General features: G+C 42.5%; 1 protein-coding gene across 7 annotated transcripts in view; it reads left to right on the forward strand.

The window, feature by feature from the left end:
* KMT5B (lysine methyltransferase 5B) overlaps positions 1-20,599 on the forward strand; it is a 59,008-nt gene that overhangs the window by 32,573 nt on the left and 5,836 nt on the right. For 2 of the 7 annotated variants that reach the window (XM_050758158.1, XM_050758159.1), the window contains exons 4-10: positions 271-339; positions 5,534-5,699; positions 6,797-6,906; positions 8,971-9,137; positions 9,429-9,448; positions 9,529-9,665; positions 14,111-14,307. In XM_050758158.1, coding sequence (XP_050614115.1) covers positions 271-339; positions 5,534-5,699; positions 6,797-6,906; positions 8,971-9,137; positions 9,429-9,448; positions 9,529-9,665; positions 14,111-14,307 — 866 coding nt within the window. Of the gene's footprint in view, positions 1-270; positions 340-640; positions 1,002-5,533; positions 5,700-6,796; positions 6,907-8,970; positions 9,138-9,428; positions 9,449-9,528; positions 9,666-14,110; positions 14,308-15,340; positions 15,567-20,599 lie in introns of those variants that run through there. The other 5 variants (XM_050758160.1, XM_050758161.1, XM_050758165.1 and 2 more) reach the window with 4 other exon arrangements.

A 20,599-nucleotide genomic window follows, 5' to 3' on the forward strand; every position in this document is an offset into this window, starting at 1 on the left:
CACTTTAAAATTAAGTGCTTGACCAGAATCCGTAAAGAACGTTTTCAAAGCTTCTAACTTCATGGTAAGGTGTATTCTATGGGAAGCAGAGAATTTCAGCAGCATGGCTTCTATCCCGCCACGCCCACCCGTGGCATCTTAAAGTTCTTAAGTATCACAGAGTTTTAAAGATTTTTGCAACAACGAATATTGTAAGTCTGTTTAGAAATTACAAGTACAGATTATACAAATAGCTTTTTATTTTTGTTGTTTGTTTTTGCATTTATATAGCGCCTTTCCTTCGAGGAGCTCAAGGCATTTTTCAAAATCTGACAGTTTTTCTCACAACAACCCTGTGAGGTAGGTAGTGTGTGTTACAAACAATGAGATACTGACTAACCCATTCCAGCCTTTTAAAATGTTCTTTTATGTTGAGTAAGTTGAAGTGTCAGCATAAATTAGAGTTTTAGAACATTTTACAAACCTTTTAAAGTAGTTTGATAATAGTTGTATTTTTTAAAAAACCACTTGTACTTCATAACAGGGTGATTTTAAGAGAAACAAATCATTCATCAAAAGATCAGGAGTCACTCCATGTGATTAGCTGAGCACTGATTGCAGGACTCAGCCAGGTATGTTTTTGGTTCTTGTTTATTTTCAGGTCAAGAAGGAATGAAGAGCTGCTCTGTGACTACTTGCTCAGCGTCTACAAACTGTCGATTTGCAGCTAAACTTTCTTCAGAGGGGGAAATGTGTTCACTATGTTGCCTCATGGTTTTATTTTATATCTTAAATATTTGAGCATTTTTCTCTCTTCCTCTCTCCTTCCCTGTCTCCCTTTTTTCTGTTCCCCTTCCTGTTCCCCACCCCTCCAGTCAGCTTTTGATTGTGCATGCTAATGAAGGGCACAGTAGCACAGCTAATACAGTCTACAACTTTTCTTCACTGCCACAGTGGGGAGACAGAAAAACCAAATAGCAAGAAAACCTGGGAAGTGAGTCTCTGGAAAGAGTGGGGAACAGGTGTGTGGGAGTGTGAATTCATATGTTCTTTTCCTGCCCCTTTGATAACCAATTGTAAATGACATTTTTGTTTTTCTTATACCAGCCATTGATCAGAAGTGTAAGAAGGGAAAGAATAGATATGTTTGGTTGATTTAAAGTAACAAATTTTCTGTTAAGGGAGGGAGGACGGGGCATATTGATTTGGAAATGCCGAATACCTGTTTTTCTTGCCTCCCTTGCCACCCACCACCCACCCAAATACTAAATCTTAAAATTCACATTTGCATCCATCCTTTCCACTGTATTGTCAGTATACAAGCTAGAGCTCTCTCTGGCTGGACCCAGTGCTGATGCTCGATGGCAAACGCAAGTTAAATCCTCTTCTAACCATGAAACAATGTGAGGAAGGCTTTCCTGAGCCAGGTCATGTAACAGGAACCAGAAAGGCCAGGGTAAATCCCAGGTCTTCCCTTCATCAGCCTTAAGTCACTGGCCATCTACTGATCCTTGTCGGGCCTTATTTTTCTCATTTGTGGAACAAAAGGGTGGTTCTAAATTATCTGGCCATTAAGTGCCAGAGTAAAAGGATAGTTTTATGCAGTTTATGTGGGAGATTTAGAGTGATGGTGGTTAAGGAGAGAAGTATTTTTCTGTTCAATAATAGGAAAAAAAAAATTCCCCTAAGGTTCTCAGTGCGTTTGCACCGGCCCTAATAGGTGTAACAGTCTTAACTTCTATTTTCCACGGTATTTGTTATAATGGGATTTGATTTGGACTGTCAGCCAGCTGACTTTTACATACTTCTGTAGGATTATTGAAAACTGTCTCATCTCCTGCCTGTCTGCACCTGTAACCATTTTCTTCCCCCTTTTCCTCACTGTCATTTCATGCCCATAGCAGCCAACTGTGACAGTAAGTTTTAACAGGTTTGGGACAGCAACTTATAGTTTCAGTGAAATAGAGGTTCTTGCTATGGGTAGCAAGGGATAGTTTCAGGGATTTTATTTATGTTTGAGGCAATAAAGTCAGGAAAGCGGAAACAGAAGTCAACACAGGGAGGGTAGGCAGAATGCTACTAAATCAAGAGTTGACTATTTTATGTTGGTTTTCAGCATATAAATTGTTTGGCATTATAAATAAAAAGTAAACAAAACTAAAGGTACCTGAAGGCATTTTTAGATAGGAATGAACTTATTTCAGGAAGCATAGAACACACATAAAGCCTATTAAAAATAGCCAAGTTTCATTCCAGGTCTATAACTAATTTTTGTATAATGTTCCCATTGGTCACTTTCACATTGAACGTGTAAAGATAGCTTGGCCCTTTCTGTCGTTTGTAGCCCTGTCATTTAATGGCATGGATAATTTATTGCATTTGCTTAAAGTGAACTATTGCTTTTCTGATTGCCACATAAAACATGGGTTATCTGTTTCCCACCATTCCATATTGCATATTGCTTGATGGGTCATGCCTTAGCTGGGAGCTTCTTTGTTGTCTTATCTGTCCTTCATATGCAAATAACGATGTAGTGTAGGATTGCAGCAAGAATGGTTTCAGTTGAATGTCTTAGAGATGGCATCTTGACACAATCAACTGTGATGGCTGCAAGTAGTTTAGTATGGATGTGTGGATGCTTTCCCAGTTCTGCAGCTCTTTATTTTCTTTTTTTTTTTTTTTTTTTTTTGAGACGGAGTCTCGCTCTGTCGCCCAGGCTGGAGTGCAGTGGCGCGATCTCGGCTCACTGCAAGCTCTGCCTCCCGGGTTCACGCCATTCTCCTGCCTCAGCCTCCCGAGTAGCTGGGACTACAGGCGCCCACAACTGCGCCCGGCTAATTTTTTGTATTTTTAGTAGAGACGGGGTTTCACCGTGGTCTCGATCTCCTGACCTTGTGATCCGCCCGCCTCGGCCTCCCAAAGTGCTGGGATTACAGGCGTGAGCCACCGCGCCCGGCCCCAGCTCTTTATTTTCTTGGTGGTTCTCTGACACCATATATCGACAGCCTAGTAAGATGTTCTGAATTTTTTAAAGGACTTGCATTTATCTGTCTATAGAGGCTTGTATACCAGTTGATTGAAAATGGAAAATAGAGCCCCATTCATTCATTCAGTATTATCTTTAGGATATGTTTGAACTCTCAGATGGTTCTGCTAATAGTTGTGAGAATTCAGGATTACTGAATTTAAAACAAAACAAAATATGACTAGAGCCTGTAGCTAGCAAGCTCCTGGTAGGATCAGTATGCATTAATATACCTGAAGTCTTCCAGTGATCCTGTGCAGTAAACAGTATTATAGCTGTTCAGGACCTCATGTCTTTCCTCTTCCTGATTCTGGTACTTCACTTTATTATTGCTAACTAGCTGACCCTGGTCAACTCTTTGGATCCAGCTTTATTAAGATCTTCTGCTTAGACTTCCCCTCACTCTTCCTTCTTTTTGATTCTTCCCTGCCTGTAATGTGCTTTTCTTAAACCTTTCCCACATACATTTGACCCCCTAGTTATAATTTCCATACTTTTAGGTGCTATAGCAATGTAGTTTTTAGCATATTAACATGCATTTGCATATTGATGGCTTGCTTAATTATTTGATGCATATATATATCTTTTAGTCCCAATTACATTTTCCATTCAAGAACAGTGGCCATGTCTTCTCTTGTATTTTTCACCATAGCACTTCATATGCCACTGTATACACAACACAGCACCTAATAATCCTTGATGAAATATTGTGGCTTGAAATCTTACTGAAATACTATGAATGCATGTATGATAGCTTCTCTAGGAAAACAATTCTGCTGAATGCTTCCTTTGCTACATCTTCTCAATTTTAGCATATTCAGGTTTATGAAATGTACAATTTTAAATGTCAGAGTAAGACACATATTTTTTTCTCCTGAACCACTAATATTTTTTCTTAATGTATTTTATTTGAATGTCAATCTGTGATTCCTTTTTTCTGTTGGATGTTTTATTTTTGTTTTGTTTGTTTTGTTTTGTTTTGTTTGAGACGGAGTCTCACTCTGTCACCAGGCTGAAGTGCAGTGGCGTGATCTTGGCTCACTCCAAACTTGCCTCTCGGGTTCAAGCAATTCCCCTGCCTCAGCCTCCTCCTGAGTAGCTAGGACTACAGGCATGTGCCACCACGCCTGGCTAATTTTTTGCATTTTAGTAGAGACGGGGTTTCACCATGTTGGCCAGGATGGTCTTGATCTCCTGACCTCGTGATCCACCTGCCTTGGCCTCCCAAAGTGCTGGGATTATAGGCGAGAGCCACCACACCTGGCCATAATCCGGGGAGAATTAGCTTTATGAAAATAAAATAAAACTTTTTTTTTTTAATAAAAACTTTGGTTGGGAGAATTAGCTTTATGAAATTGACATGAAAAGAAAATTTGAAATTAAGTGTGAGTAACTTTATAGTACATGTTTTACTGAAAACACAGCTTTAGAATGAGGGGTTCACAAATATTGTCTTGCTTGGACCATGACTGCATCGTGCATTAATATAGACCTAATGGTATAATATTCTGAAGACATCATTGTGGCTGATTCTACAATAGGAGTATTTTCAGTTCTACCCCAGCAGGCCAGACACAGTGGCTCACACCTGTAATCCCAGCACTTTGGGAGGCTGAGGTGGGCAGACGACTTGAGGTCAGGAGTTCAAGACCAGCCTGGCCAACATGGTCTCTACTAAAAATACAAAAATTAGCTGGGCATGGTGGCGCACACCTATAATCCCACCTACATGGGAGGCTGAGGCAAGAGAATTGCTTGAACACGGGAGGCAGAGGTTGCAGTGAGCCAAGATCACACCACTGCACTTGACTCCAGCCTGGGCCACAGAGTGAGACTCCATCTCAAAAAAAAAATAAATAAAACTCTACCCCATCAGTTTTCCTACATTACCAGTATAGCAGTTTCACCACTAGAGTTATACTGCTTGTACTTGTTTTGTTCTCTGAATGCTGTCATCAAAGGTGACTTTGACATGGGTGGTTAGAACATCAAGGTGTGTTTCAAAGCCAGTCGGAATATTTGGTTTGGGGTGTTTTTCTAACTGTGTACATAATGTTTTTGTGTATGGCATGGTTTTGTTTACATCATCATACTTCTGAAATTCATTGCCTGGCACTCTTCCAGCTTGATTTTGCATGTTTTAAAAAGATTCTTGTCATTCTAACTCTAAATTAGGTGTGCTGTATTTTAGAGCTTTGATTTTATATCTCCCTAAGTTGATAACTAGTGTAAGTCTGAATCAGACAGCTTTTGTTTGAATCATCTGCTCACCTCACAGTTAATGAGATAACAGTGAAATAAAAATATTAAAATAACAGATTGAAAAAAGAGAAGTTGCGTATCCAGGTGATCAGTATTACTTGAATAGTAGTAGTCAAGACTATTGTTTGTTGTTCTCTTCTCTTAGATCTTTGCTCTGATAACCATGGCTGTTTTTAGGGTATTAGCTCTTTCTCAAGGTCTCTTGAGATGGATCAGTGGTGCAAGGATTGTGGCAGATAACCCATTCATTATTTTGATTTCTTTCAGATTTCGGCCTATTAAAGGAAGGCAGGAAGAACTAAAGGAAGTAATTGAACGTTTTAAGAAAGATGAACACTTGGAGAAAGCCTTCAAATGTTTGACTTCAGGCGAATGGGCACGGCACTATTTTCTCAACAAGAATAAAATGCAGGAGAAGTTATTCAAAGAACATGTAAGTTTATTAAGACTGATGCTGCTAACCTATTTGGGTAAGAATAGTGAAGTAAATTGAAACCCTAAATGTTAGTTAATACTGAAATTTTAAGTTTATTTTTCATAAAACTAATCAGTCTGAAGATCTTGTAACACATAGTCATTTGAATGACAGTCCAAAGAAAAAAACTGGGCCAGGCTTAGTGGCTCATGCTTGTAATCCCAGCACTTTGGGAGGCTAAGGCAGGGAGTATTGCTTAAGGCTAGGACTTCGAGACCAGCCTGGGCAACATAGCAAGACTCCATCTCTAAAATAATAAGAATAAAAAAATTAGCCAGGCATGGTAGTGTACACCTTTGTAGTTTGTAGTTCCAGCTACTCAGGAGGCAGAGCCAGAAGGATTGCTTGTGCCCAGGAGTTAGAGGCTGCACTGAGCTATGATCTTGCCACTGCGCTCCAGCCCTGGGAGACAGAGCAAGACCCTGTCTCTACAACCAAAAAAGGAGAGAAAACTTTGTCATATAGAGGTGAAATTCATTGTGAGCCTTAAGGGAAACAAACCATTAGGTACTCATACGGAGAGAGTACCCTTAACCCCAAAATTTGAAACGCTCCAAAATCTGAAACTTTCTGAATGCTGACATGACGCTCAAAGGAAATGCTCATGGGAGGATTTTGAATTTTTTGGTTAGAGGTGTTCAGCTAGTTACTATAGTGCAAATATTGCAAAATCAGAAAAATTGTGACATTCAAAACTCCTAAGTAACAATAAAGTTTGTTACTTAATGATCTTACTTTTTTTATTGTTTTTTAGAGGCAGAGTCTTGCTCTGTCATCCAGTCTGGAGTGCAGTGGCCTGATTATGGCTCACTGTAGCTTCCATCTCAGTCTCAAGTGATCCTTCCTCTCAGCCTACCAAGTAGCTGGCACTAAAGGTACATGCCACCATGCTTGGCTAATGTTTTTTCGTAGAGAAATAGTCTCGCTGTGTTGCCCAGGCTAGATGTTACATTTTTTTCATCATTGCGGGTGGTTTGCTTTTATAATTCTCTAAGAAAGTCTAGCAGGGTATACCATTTAAAGTCATTATCAATTTTTTTTTTTTTCTGTTTTAGGTATTTATTTATTTGCGAATGTTTGCAACTGACAGTGGATTTGAAATATTGCCATGTAATAGATACTCATCAGAACAAAATGGAGCCAAAATAGTTGCAACAAAAGAGTGGTAACTATTCTACTAGTATAGACCTTTAATTTAAAGTTCTCTTCTAAATTATTGTTGAAGTGCTAAGAAATGCATGGTAAGGAATGAAGCCAGAGTTTAGCCTGAGGTAGCCAATGCAGTGCCGTTGCCTTAGCCCATCAACTGGAGTCAGAATCAGGAAATCAGAAGTCTCAGTTGAACCAGAGCCCATCTCTAGGCCAAATTGCTTTTCATTTTCCCTTTGTTGACTCTGGATGCCTGTTCAGTGATGTGGTTGCTGAAGGGCTGTGGACACCATTATTAGATAACCTGGCTTCCACAGTCAGTCTTCTACTAGCCTAGAAGAAAGGTTGGGGCTAAAGTCTTAATGATCCTAGTTTTATGGGTGGAAACCTCCCTAAAGCACTAGTTGCTTAAAAATACATATATATATGCCAGCTTCAATAAAAGTAGTAGAGTTGGTGGGGGGTGTTGGCTCACACCTATAATTCCAGCACTTTGGGAGGCCAAGGCAGGTGGATCACTTGAGGTCAGGAGTTCGAGACCAGCCTGACCAACATGGTGAAACCCTGTCTCTACGAAAAATACAAAAATTGGCTGGGCGTGGTGGTGCACACCTGTAGTCCTAGCTACTTGGGTGACTGAAGCAGGAGAATCACTTGAACCCAGGAGACAGAGGCTACAGTGAGCCGAGATCGCATCACTGCACTCCAGCCTGGGCAATAGAGTGAGACTCCATCTCAAAAAAATCGGAGTTGAGCCCAGCTAAGAGGGATAAAAATTACAGATGAAAGAGAATATATACTACTGTATTTTCTTTCCTGTCATGCCTGTTCCCTGTACTATCTCCCAGGAAAGACATGTAGCTCCTTATGTACCCATCCTCCAATATTTCTACAGCAAAAATTTTGGGGGTCAGATATCTGAAAATGGAATAGGTAAAAGAACCTTATTGCCAGGCCTCTGGGGTGAGTGTGCATACATGAAATGTGCCTCGTTTACCTCAGGATGTATTAAGCCTGCTAGTTGGATTGTGTGGCTGCCTGTGTTGCAGATGGGTGTGTAGATTTGAGATCTAGGGTCCTAGAGCTGTGCCATCCAGTACAATAGCGACCAGCCCTTGAGTCCTTGAAATGTGGCTAATCTGAATTGAGAAGCACTGTAAGTGTGCTATACACACCAGATTTCATATTAAATTTTATTCCCATTCGTGGTTCTTATATTACCTACTGAAATCGTATTTTGGATATTGGGTTAAAATATATTGTTGGCCAGGCACAGTGGCTCACCTGTAATCCCAGCACTTTGGGAGGCCGAGGTGGGCAGATCATGATGTCAAGAGATCGAGACCATCCTGGCTAACATGGTGAAACCCCGTCTCTAGTAAAAATGCAAAAAAAAATTAGCTGGGTGTGGTGGTGCACACCTGTAGTCCCAGCTACTTGGGAGGCTGAGGCAGGAGAATCGCTTGAACCCAGGAGGCAGAGGTTGCAGTGAGCCGAGATCACGCCACTGCACTTCAGCCTGGGCAACAGAGTGAGACTCCGTCTCAAATAAAATAAAATTATGTTGTTAAAGTAATTTCACCTATATTCACTTAACTTTCTTAATGTGGCCGCTAAAAAAATTAAGATTGAAAATTTAGCTTGCATTACATTCCTAGTGGATGGTGTGCTCTAAAGAGTGGCACCACAATTCCGGATCCTCATAACCCTTACTGCCACTGGTCCCTGCCTGCTTCATTCATCCAGCAGTCAGAAAGTTTAATTCAGTGCTGCAAGTATTTGAGTACTTTCTGCTTGCAAAACACCACACCAGGGAGTTCAGAGACATAGGTGGCATAGTCCCTGTCCTGGTTGAGTTTCCGTTCTCTTGCAGGAATAAGATGGGTACACAAGTAACCATGGCACAAGGCTGTGGAGCTCCAAGGTGGAAGAGAAGGATAGCCAGGTGGGGATCCCAGTGAGCTAACTAAAGTATAGGCCTTTTCAGTTTCTGATATTTATTGTCAGGGTTATTTTATTAAAAGAAGCCTTACTATTTTTAATTACTAGTAATTTTTAACACATCACATATTTTAAATAGGAAACGAAATGACAAAATAGAATTACTGGTGGGTTGTATTGCCGAACTTTCAGAAATTGAGGAGAACATGCTACTTAGACATGGAGAAAACGACTTCAGTGTCATGTATTCCACAAGGAAAAACTGTGCTCAACTCTGGCTGGGTCCTGCTGCATTTATAAACCATGGTAAGCTGTATTTCCAAGGTGTTGGCGCTAGTGTTGGGCGTTCTTGCTAACGGCTAGAATGGCCTCGTCAACCTCAGTCAAATCTTTATCTTCCTTTAAAGGAGAATTTGAAATAGAAATTTTTCCACAAACTTATTAAAATAAATGTATATTCCTTTAGTTGAACTTGAGATCTAAACTCCTGTCAAAAGTTGTAAAGTTATATGGAAAGCTTATTTCAGATTTCTGTAATTGTTCGTGTTTCTGATCTTATCAACAGTTAATTGACTTTATCTTTTGGACATTTTTCAGATTGCAGACCTAATTGTAAGGTAAGCATTAAAAAAAATTTCTTCAAGTATTTTGTTTTTGCTTCAGGTGTGAGTTTCTTACTGAGTTACTTTTATTTTAGTTTGTGTCAACTGGTCGAGATACAGCATGTGTGAAGGCTCTGAGAGATATTGAACCTGGAGAAGAAATTTCTTGTTATTATGGAGATGGGTTCTTTGGAGAAAATAATGAGTTCTGCGAGTGTTACACTTGCGAAAGGTAAAGTGTTAAGTAAAATGTTCAGCCTCAACATTTTTTGTTAACAACCTGATTTTGGGGATTAAACTCACATCTCTTCATTGTTTAAATGCAGAGATAGTCTTTATGTTCTTTAGCATAGCAGCCGGTGCAATGTATGTGAACACAGTCAAATGCTGCACAACTATTTAGGGACACTGGAATGTCCTTAAATAAATTTTAAATTGCCCTTTAAAATCTTAATATTACCAGCTAAGAGTGGGCCAGAAAACAGCTGTGCTTAAGGAGAGAATGGCTAATAGCTCCCACACATCACACACGCAGTGCCAGAATGGGGCTGCCCCTTTCATAATGTCAAGTGGAGTTCCCCACTGATAGCCATCTTGCATATTATCAAGCTGTGTCTTCTGGAATTTTAGTTTTACAGTTCTTAAGATTTGTTACCTGCTATCAGTCATTCAATAAGGAGCCTCTTTTTGTGTCTCATCCTCATCCAGAGTCCTGGAGTCTTTACAGAAATCCCCCACATCTGCATTGGCAGGACCAGCAGTTCATATTGCTCATCATAGTGACTTCTGTACATGAGAGCACCATGAAGGGAGCGCCACAGGCTCAGGCAGGCAAGGGCTGCAGGAAGAGTCCCCTCAAAGGCAGTGCAGACCACACAGGCCACAGAGAAGGAAACCTGAAGTCCATTTTGCACAGCTTGCACTGTGCCAGGCACTTTACTCACCTCACTTTGTTCAGTTCTCAGAGGTATTCATGAAAGAGCTAGGAGGTGCCCACATTGCAAGTACCAAAACATAAGTATCAGACCCCAGTCAGCCTAACTTCAGAGTCCTTATTCTTTCTACTTCATACTGCTTTTGGAGATACGATCAAAGTTATTAGTGTCACCTCTCCCACTTTAAAACACCTACAAATAGCCAGCCTAGAGGTTGCAGTGGGCAGATACCCCAGTCACCATTTCCCTCCTTTCTGGATAGCCAGGGATTTCCATCTGTTTAGTGAGAGAGGATGGAGTCATAAAGTCACAGTGCGACCGTAGCCATCTCTCTCCCAGCGTTGAGTGGGCTCCTTACCATAAAGGTGTGGCACAAAACCAGTTCCTAGTGCTGCTGAATTCTTGCCAGGGCAGAGGGACATAAAATTTACTTTTTCCTACATAAAAATTATTCACATTGGTTAGATCTTTGACCAGTCCACAGCATACCCTTTAATCTATAAAGTAGTTTAATTATAGTTCAATAATGCTTCAAAATCATTTTGTAGAGGAAACATAGTATAACAGTTAAGTGCCTGTCATCTGAAATCAGACTGCCTGGGTTGGAATCCTGCAACTCTGCATTTCATTAGCTATGTGATGTGTAAGGCAAGTCATTTAGCTGCTTTGTGCCTTAATTTCCCCATCTGTAAAATGGGGATAACATCAGAACCTATTTTGTAGGGTTGATATGAAGATTAAATTTGTTATTTCCTATAAAGCATGTAGAATAGCACACAGTTAATACATACATGTTAACTATAATTATTGGTTTCTGGTTATTTTCCCATTAGAATATAAGCTCCATGAAGGCAGGGGCTTGTATCTGTTTCATTTTCTGCTATATCCCCAGAATACAGAACAGTACCCTGGCGCATAGTAAGTCCTTGATAAATATTTGGTAAACAAATGAATAGAGTAAATATGATGAAGTTTTTGGAGGCGGTCCTGAAAACACCTAACCACATACTCAGGATTCCAAACCAACACTGAAACAGCTCTTTCCCTGGTTTAGAACTGCAGGTATAGCCATTTTCATTGAGCGGTTTAGTTCTCTTTCGTGAGCCTTTGTTTTCTCACTGGTGAAAATGAGGATAATCCCACCTACTCCACAGGGTTAGTGTGAGAAATAGAAACATGTGGAAGTCCTTTTTAAATGGAACAGAATAGTGGCCATGGCTATTGTCAGACTGTTTGAGCAGTTTGATTTCAAGATTGGCTGCATATATTCTTGAAATTCTCAAGCCTGTAATCCCAGCACTTTGGGAGGCCGAGACAGGCGGATCACGAGGTCAGGAGATCGAGACCATCCTGGCTAACACGGTGAAACCTCATCTTTACTAAAAAATACAAAAAACTAGCCGGGCGAGGTGGCGGGCGCCTGTAGTCCCGGCTACTCGGGAGGCTGAGGCAGGAGAATGGCGTAAACCCGGGAGGCGGAGCTTGCAGTGAGCTGAGATCCGGTCACTGCACTCCAGCCTGGGTGACAGAGCAAGACTCCGTCTCAAAAAAAAAAAAAGAAGAGGCCGGGCGCGGTGGCTCAAGCCTGTAATCCCAGCGCTGTGGGAGGCCGAGATGGGCGGATCACGAGGTCAGGAGATCGAGACCATCCTGGCTAACACGGTGAAACCCCGTCTCTACTAAAAAATACAAAAAACTAGCCGGGCGCGGTGGCGGGTGCCTGTAGTCCCAGCTACTCTGGAGGTTGAGGCAGGAGAATGGCGTGAACCCGGGAGGCGGAGCTTGCAGTGAGCTGAGATCCGGCCACTGCACTCCAGCCTGGGCAGCAGAGCGAGACTCCGTCTCAAAAAAAAAAAAAAAAAAAAAAAAAATTCTCAGAAACACCAAATTATTTCTGCCTTTACAGAAATTAGCTGGGAAGATGCATCTAGGAGCTCATTCCCTCATTCATTACATATTAACGGAGCAGTTACTTAATGTTAGGCCAGGTACATGCGGGATAAACAAGACCAGCACAGTGCCAGCTGTCAGGTCAGTTCAGTGAAGGGGACACACACTGTGCCGAGAGCCAGAGGGTAAAAGGAAGAGGCTCTCTGAAGAAGCGAGAATGGATGGAGTGGATGGAGTCGTGTGCAGACACTGAGTTGCGCTAGACTCTCCAGGATACGTTTGAAGCATGTTTCTGTGCTACGCTGTACTGACAATAGTAGTTGTAGTATGTTCACAAGTACTGCACATTGTACTCTAGAAAATTTAAAGCAAAAGCCACACACATGTGGTTCACGCCTATAATCCCAGCACTTTGGGAGGCCGAGGCAGGTGGATTACCTGAGGTCAGGAGTTCGAGACCAGCCTGGCCAACATGGCAAAACCCCATCTCTACTAAAAATACAAAAATTAGCCAGGCCTGGTGGTGCACACCTGTAATTCCAGCTACTCAGGAGGCTAAGGCAGGAGAATTGCTTGAACCCTGGAGGCAGGGGTTACAGTGAGCCAAGATCGTACCACTGCACTCCATCCTGGCCGACACAGGAAGACTGTGTCGCAGGAAAAAAAAGAACAAAAATTCTGATAACAAAAAGCTCCTAATAAGCTTATAAGAAAAAGACAGTCAAATAGGAAAAAAGGTAAAGGAGAAAGAGATGCAGAGATGCTTCACAGGAAAAAAAATGACCATAAACAAGGAGATTAAAACAAGGTTAGGTACTCATTTTCACTCATCACTTTGGCAAAAAAAAAAATTTTTTTTTAGACAGAGTCTTGCTCTGTTGCCAGGCTGGAGTTTAGTGGTGCAATCTTGGCTCACTGCAACCTCCACCTTCCGGGTTCAAGCGATTCTTCTGCCTCAGCCTCCCGAGTAGCTGGGACTACAGGCGCCCGCCATCACGCCCGGCTAATTTTTTGTGTGTGTTTTTGGTAGAGACAGGGTTTCACCATGTTTGCCAGGATGGTCTCTTTATCTATTGACCTCGTGATCCACCCACCTCAGCCTCCCAAAGTGTTGGGATTACAGGTGTGAGCCACTGTGCCCGGCCCACTTTGGCAAAATTTAAGGAGTACAATGTACCATTGGTGAGGATATGGAGAAACAGGAACTCATACCATGCTAGTAGGACCATGATTTACTCTATTCCTTTGGCAAAGTAATTTGGCAATGTTTATTAAAGGGCTGGGTGTGGTGGCTCACGCCTGTAAATCCAACACTTTGGGAGATCCAGCTGGGAAGATCCCTTGAGCCCAGCAGTTGGAGACCAGCTTGAGCAACATAGTGAGGCCCCATCTCCACAAAAATATTTAAAAATTAGCTGCTGGTGGTGGTACACTCTTATGGTCCCAGATACTTGGGATGCTGAGGTGGGAGGACTGCTGGAGCCTGGGAGGTTGACGCTGCATTGAGCTATGATCATGCCACTGCATTCCAGCCTGCACGGTAGAGTGAGACCCTGTCTCGAAAAAAAAAAAGGAAAAGAAATTTTCCAAGGTCCGGTAGTTTCTCATAGGCTATTAACGATTGATAATACTCATAACAAGTTGTTTTATTATTTTAAGTATAGATTTAAAGTTAATTTTATAATATAGATGCTTAATTTCCTTTGTGAGTTCAAGTCTTGGGTTTCCAGTGGTGATGAAGGCCTCAGCAGCTCATCACATCTGTTAACCTGTAGCCAAGTACCCTCAGCAGTTAAGCTTATTATAAGAAAGTGTGTTCTGTTTGTTTAACCTGTGCTATTTTCTCTTTCAGACGGGGAACTGGTGCTTTTAAATCCAGAGTGGGACTGCCTGCGCCTGCTCCTGTTATCAATAGCAAATATGGACTCAGAGAAACAGATAAACGTTTAAATAGGCTTAAAAAGTTAGGTGACAGCAGCAAAAATTCAGACAGTCAATCTGTCAGCTCTAACACTGATGCAGATACCACTCAGGAAAAAAACAATGCAAGTAAGTAAGGGAGATTTGATAAGCATATCTTTTAAAAGTATTTTCACACAATTTGCTTTATAAAGTGTGCTTCAGTAGTTTTAAACTTTTAAATACTGAGAGAGACTGGGACTTGTGAGCTTTGGCAGCACTTCAAGGCTCTAGACATGATTTGAGTACAGAGGCACAGTCTGGTATCCCACCTCCAACTTCAGTACCGTCCTCTAGACTATTTTTCTTGAATACCTTGGTAACTGGATATGAGTTCTTCGTCATATGTTCCAAGGTCATCATATGTTTTAAACATTTTCAAGGTGTTAGAGACTGTGATGATGTCGCTAGGTCCTGCAAGAAGACAAAAGGACTGAGTAGAATTACTAGGCTCTGTACATTCCAGTACCTAGCCAGTTTGTTAGAAAAGATGATGGACTTGGGGAATTCATAGCTTCTGGCCTCAAGGCTTCCACCTTTTCATTGCTTGCTGACCTTTTTCAAAACAAACTGACTCAGTTCAACAGACCACCAGTACCAGACTCAGAATTGTGATAGAGGAGCATTTTGAACAGTGCCGTATTGTGACATGCTGTATTGGCTACTCCAGAAAGTAGGAGTAAAGATGGAAAGGAGAAAGAAGCAACCTCTGAGATTCCAGTGGTGTGTGGGGGCAAGATCTGATGGAAACTGAAAAAGAGAACGAAGACTAAACAAAGAGAAAGGAAAGAGAAGAAACCCTAAATGGGCAAAGGAAAGCACATCCTGTTTGTGGAGCTTTGAAATATTGGAACCATTCTAATTGCTCCTGTTTTTCTGGGTACCATCAGTTTTCTGTAGTTGCCACTAAAGCAGTAGACTCTTGAGTCTGACTTGTCTCTGAGAGAGACAGAAGTTAGAAAGTTTTGACTTGGTGATTCCGAAAGTATGCCTTTGTTGGCACTTAAATGTCCAGTGAGACTTCTTGGCACCTTAGAGCCCTCTGAGATACTGATTATTTTAGGTTCTTCTCCCTACTTTCAGATGTTCTCAGCCCAACACTGGGTGCTCTCTTCCACTACAGAGAATCCTGAAGAAAAGGGAAGGTGTTTCCCATGATGGTGAATGTCACTACCATGAATTCCTGAATCTACCTGCTGCTGGGAGTCAGAGTCCAAGCATAACCCGTGTAGCGTAAAAGCAGTGCTGTAGCCCTATTCCAGTCTTTTTCGTTAATGTCCAAAGTGAACAAGAGTTAGTCAATCATTAACTGTTGACTGTTGATTCTCATAATAAATGCAGCATAACGAACATTTGTTTTCTGAGTCTGGTTCCTTGGTGAAACTGGAGACTTGTGAAGCCCATTTTATCAATGCAGACATAAAAACACTTAAAAGCCAGGCATGGTGGCACACTTGTAGTCCCAGCTACATGGGAGGCTGAGGTGGGAGGATCACTTGAGCCCAGGAGTTTGAGACCAGCTTGGGCAACATAGTAAGACCTGTGTCTTTTTTTTTTTTTTTTTTTTTTTTTTTTTGAGACGGAGTCTCTGTCCCCAGGCTGAAGTGCAGTGGCATACTCTAGGCCCACTGCAGCCTCAGCCCCCACCTCCCAGGTTCAAGCGATTCTCCTGCCTCAGCCTCCCGAGCAGCTGGGATTACAGGCATGTGCCACTGCATCCAGCTAATTTTTGTATTTTTAGTAGAGACAGGGTTTCACCATGTTGTCCAGGATGGTCTCAATCTCCTGACCTTAGGTGATCCGCCTTGCCTCGGCCTCCCAAAGTGCTGGGATTACAGGTGTGAGCCACTGCATCTGGCCAGAGACCTGTGATTTTTAAACAAAAACACTTAGGTTCGTGCTGCCGTCTGTATGTGGAGACAGCCACAGAGTTGCCCATGTTGAATGGCTGTGTGATGTAGGTGTTTTATGCTTAAGTAGTAACTTTATTACTAGTGTATAAGCTACTGAATTCAATATACTACTTAGTTTAAAAGATAAGAATACAGATAATTTTTGGAAGATGTTGGGTATACTAATTAACCATTTATTAATATTTATTAAACCAATTAATATTTGGGAATATATATTAATAAACTAAATACTTATTGAAATCCTGCTAGTTCTTGAAGACATACAAAGATGTTTGAGACGGGCCCTTTCCTCAGGGAGCTTGTGCCTTAGCTCCAGCAGAAGAAAGGTGCACAAGTTAGCAGAACAGACTGGAGGCACAGGCTTTCAAGTTTGGAGGGATGGAATAATTGCTTTAAGCTGGAGTCTCAGCCTTACAGAAGAAAGGTGCACATTTTGCAGTGACTGCTGGTATTGGGGTGCTTGCCTTCTTCCAATTCCCTTTCCACAGCATGATTGGAGCAATCCAGGGATCAGTGTGACTAACTCTGAGGTCATGGGCAGAGTGGATAGGCATGGCTCAGTGCTCTCTTTGAAGGAGCTCGAGGTTTTAGTTGTCTCTGATACCATTGTATGTTATGTTCACATAGGGTTTCTTGAGTTCTTACATGTGTTCTCTTAGGCTGTATTTATTTTGGTGTTTGTCTCAGCCATCCACTCCACCTGTCTGAAAGAAAGGCTCTGGAAGCCACAGCCTGCCAGAAAGCCAGCACTGCCGGGCCCTCCTCCCAGGGTGGTGGATGCACATGCTGTGCGTGTTTGTGGAGTGCTTTTTCTGTGTGGCTGCTGGTCTTTATCCTGTGGTTCGTTTAGAATTTAGCAGCTGATAGAGGAACTGCTTTCTTTGAACACATGTATAAAGAAATGTTTTGAGTAGTTGGAAGAAAATTTTCTTCCATACAGGTGCTTTTTTGGAAAGTACCTTGAGAGCTACAGTGTGACTCTGCTTTAGCATACAGAAGTAGAGACAACAAGGAATCCGTTTTCACAAATCCAGTCCCCACGTCTGAATTATAATGCCAGGACTGGAGGAGTCTGGTTTTTCAGGCCTCATGCCTCGCTGACTGGTGTGCCCCCTCTGAAGTTAGTGCTGTGATAGGGAATGTGAGACCAGAGAGAAGCTCGCGAGCAGTCTGTGGAGATGCAGACACGGGTCTCTGCATGTGCCACAAGTCAGGACAAGCCCCGGAAGAATCAGTCAGAGGGAGAAGTTGATCTTAACTATGGAGCACCTGTCCTAGATGCAGAGGCTGGGGCGCTGCTTCTCACTCTTGCCCTGTCACTGATGTCATCAGTTGATCTGAACACTGTTTTCTGCTGAGCCTTCGGGCTGCTTCCGAGTTCTAACCCCCTGTTCCAGGTAGCCATTGGCAGTCTATGCTGGTCACGTCAGATGAAAGCTGCTTGTGCCGAGTAAACCCCTTGAGACCGAGGTCTTTAAAGTCCTGTCAGAGGCTTTCTGGATCCTCAAGTTCTGGAGATGCTCGACTGTGGCCCTTGTATTATCTTAGTTCACGCTGATGGTGCGCATTTCCAGTGCAGCCTGAGTACTCAGGAAGGCTTTGGTGTCGTTCACAACTCTTTTGTCTGGCTGGAAGTCTTGTGCCACCCTGCCTTATGATTTTGAGGATACCCTGAAGTGACCGTAACAGCCATGCAGTTGGGCCTTTACCCATAAGTTGAGGCCAACACCATAATTCTTCTGTAGTATGCCTTACAGGCAGCATAAGAGTCATTTTAATGCTCAGGAAGCCTAACAAGTCCCATCTCTTCTGTTCACCAGATGGATGACCTTAGGCACAGTAGTCCACATGAGCTTGGTTTTCACGTAGCTTTAATCGCATTTCCTTCCAAAGGCATTTATTAGGATGAGTGTGGCCATTTTGCACAGTACCTAGCATGTAATAATTGCTGAAAAGAATGTGTACCCCCACCTAAAATTACTGTCCAGGTCCATGCATTTGAGATTTGTCCCAGCCACTAGGGGAAGAGTCATACAAGGCATGTAAGTGCCAAAGCAAGCTCAAACACAGGCGCTTACCCCACTTAGGTCCTAGTCCTTGGTTTCTTGATGGACTTTTAAAAATCATTGACTTCTAATTTGTCATTGTGACCACTGTCTTCCTCCTTTAGCCTTCACTGTCTGAAATTCTCAACCCCTGCCAGGACAGTGCAGCTTCTTTGGACATTGAAGGACTCTTGTCACTCTACTGGACCCTCGTCTTTGTCACATTTCTCATATTCTTTGCCTTTTTTTTCTTTTGATTTGATGAGCATACCATTTGACAGGGCTTTTGATGAGAAAATGCTTTTCGAAAAAATTTAGAGTACATTGGTAACATGTAAGTGAAATCTCTGTGTTAATACAATACCTAGCATCAAATACATACCCATTTTGTGCTCAAAAATGGAGCGTTTATGTTAGTTTAGACACAAACCCATAAAAGTGCTTTGGTTTTCTGTTGTCAACAATGAATGTCTTGGAAGGAGGGATGGGATGGGGAGAGCTGAATTCAGAATCACCGTAAAATGGGAGTCATCCAAAGCGTAAAAATAAGTACCAAGGAAGGAGCTTCTTGGGTGCTGAGAAGACATAGGAAAGGCATTGCAGAGAAAGTCCCCAGAGGCTCCCTGAGAGAGTTGTTGCCTAAGCTGAGTCTTACAGGGGGATGAGAAGTTGGCCAAGTGAAGCATATTCAAAGCAGAGGGCCTTTCAGACAGCTCTATAGACAGAGGGGAGTTTGAGTCAAGGCTTTTCTTCATGACGAGTACAGGCAAAGAAGAAAGATGTGAGCACAGGTTAAAATTTTAGACTTCATTCTTAGGACATTAGGTTGCTGAAACGTTTAAAACCCAGAAGCTGCATGATACACTAGGAAAGTCATCCTGGCTATGTGGTGGTAAACGGATTGTTGGGAAAGCAATAGGAAAAACAAAACTGCCATAGTTCAATGCAGGAGGCTGTGGTGTTCCAGACAGGGAAGAGTAGACAGGTTGCAGTGACACTGCAGGGGTGGACTCCGCGGCACATGGTGATTGGCTTGGTGAGGCAGTCAAGGAGAGCAGGAGTCAAGGAGGGTCCTTCAGCTTTCTGCTTCGGCAGCTGGGCGTGTGGTGGTGGTATTGGCCAAGATGGAGACCTCAAAAGGGGACGTCGTCAGGAGACTTGATGGTGAGTTCCATTTAGGGGCTTAGAGACAGTCGGTATTTGGTGACCTGGGTCTGCAGTTTAGGAGACAGTCTGGCTAGAGTTTGGGAACTGTCAGCCTGTAAGTGGTAATAGCCATGGGAGAATGGGTGCTTATCACCTGGGGTCTAGGACTGCACAGACCTGAAGAGTAACAGTCTAGGGGGCCGATGAAGGAGGGGTGCCAGGGATGGAGAAGGAAAACCAGGGGAGTGCGCTCTTTGACAGCCAAGAGAAGAAAGGTTTTCTCAAGAAAAAGTGGTTATCAGTGTCACATTCAGAGAAATGAAGAAAGGGAAGGGCTGAAGAGTGTGTGCTGCATTTGACGACAAGGAGTTGTCGGATCACCAAAGGCTGTCTCATTGGAGGAGCAGGCTGGACCCAGACGGCGGGGATTGCTGTGGAGAATGGGACATGGATGTGATTGTTGTGTAAGGGTGCTTGCAGGTGCATCATGAGAGTGGAATGGAAAGAGGAGAAATAAAAGGTTGGAAGCCACTAAGATTGATCATAAATTGGTCCTTGCAGAGGCATAGAATGAGCAAAGGATCATCGTAGCCACATCTGAGAAAGCCAAGTGAAGGGAAGCAAGCAGTGCGGTCCTTTCTTCACTAGTGTGTCTTTATGTTGGCAGCACGTCCACTCAGTCCACCTTGTAGGCAAGCCTCGTAAGCATAAAGAAACCCTTTAGCCAAAGAGTTCCCTATTTTTTCTTATTTTCTAAATTTCTTATTTAAAAAAAAAGTATTTGCTACCACGTAGTTCTGTATAGTTCCAGTGGATAATAAATCACTTGTTCTCAAATTGAATCTCATTCAAACTTCACCACTCCTACTGTTCTAAAAATAGGGCACCACCTTGGTAGCAGCCCACGTGTGTAAGTATGTTTTTGGTTCAAACCGTGAATCTCCTTGCTGTGCGTTCTGGTTTATGTACCCCGAAGCCACTTACGAGTCAGTCTGTATGTGCAGGACCTTCTTTGTTTTTGTTCTTGTTTTTCTGAGATGAAGTTTCACTCTTACCTCCCAGGCTGGAGTACAATGGCTAGATTTTGGCTGACTGCAACCTCCACCTCCCAGGTTCAAGTGGTTCTCCTGCCTCAGCCTTCCCAGTAGCTGGGATTACAGGCACATGCCACCATGCCTGACTTATTTTTATATTTTTAGTAGAGACCAGGTTGGTCTCGAACTCCTGACCTCAGGTACAGAGCCTTCTATTCTTGGTGGTTTGATAATTTTTGGAATG

This window comes from Macaca thibetana, chromosome 14, assembly GCF_024542745.1.
Source record: "Macaca thibetana thibetana isolate TM-01 chromosome 14, ASM2454274v1, whole genome shotgun sequence".
Classification (NCBI taxonomy): Eukaryota; Metazoa; Chordata; class Mammalia; order Primates; family Cercopithecidae; genus Macaca; species Macaca thibetana.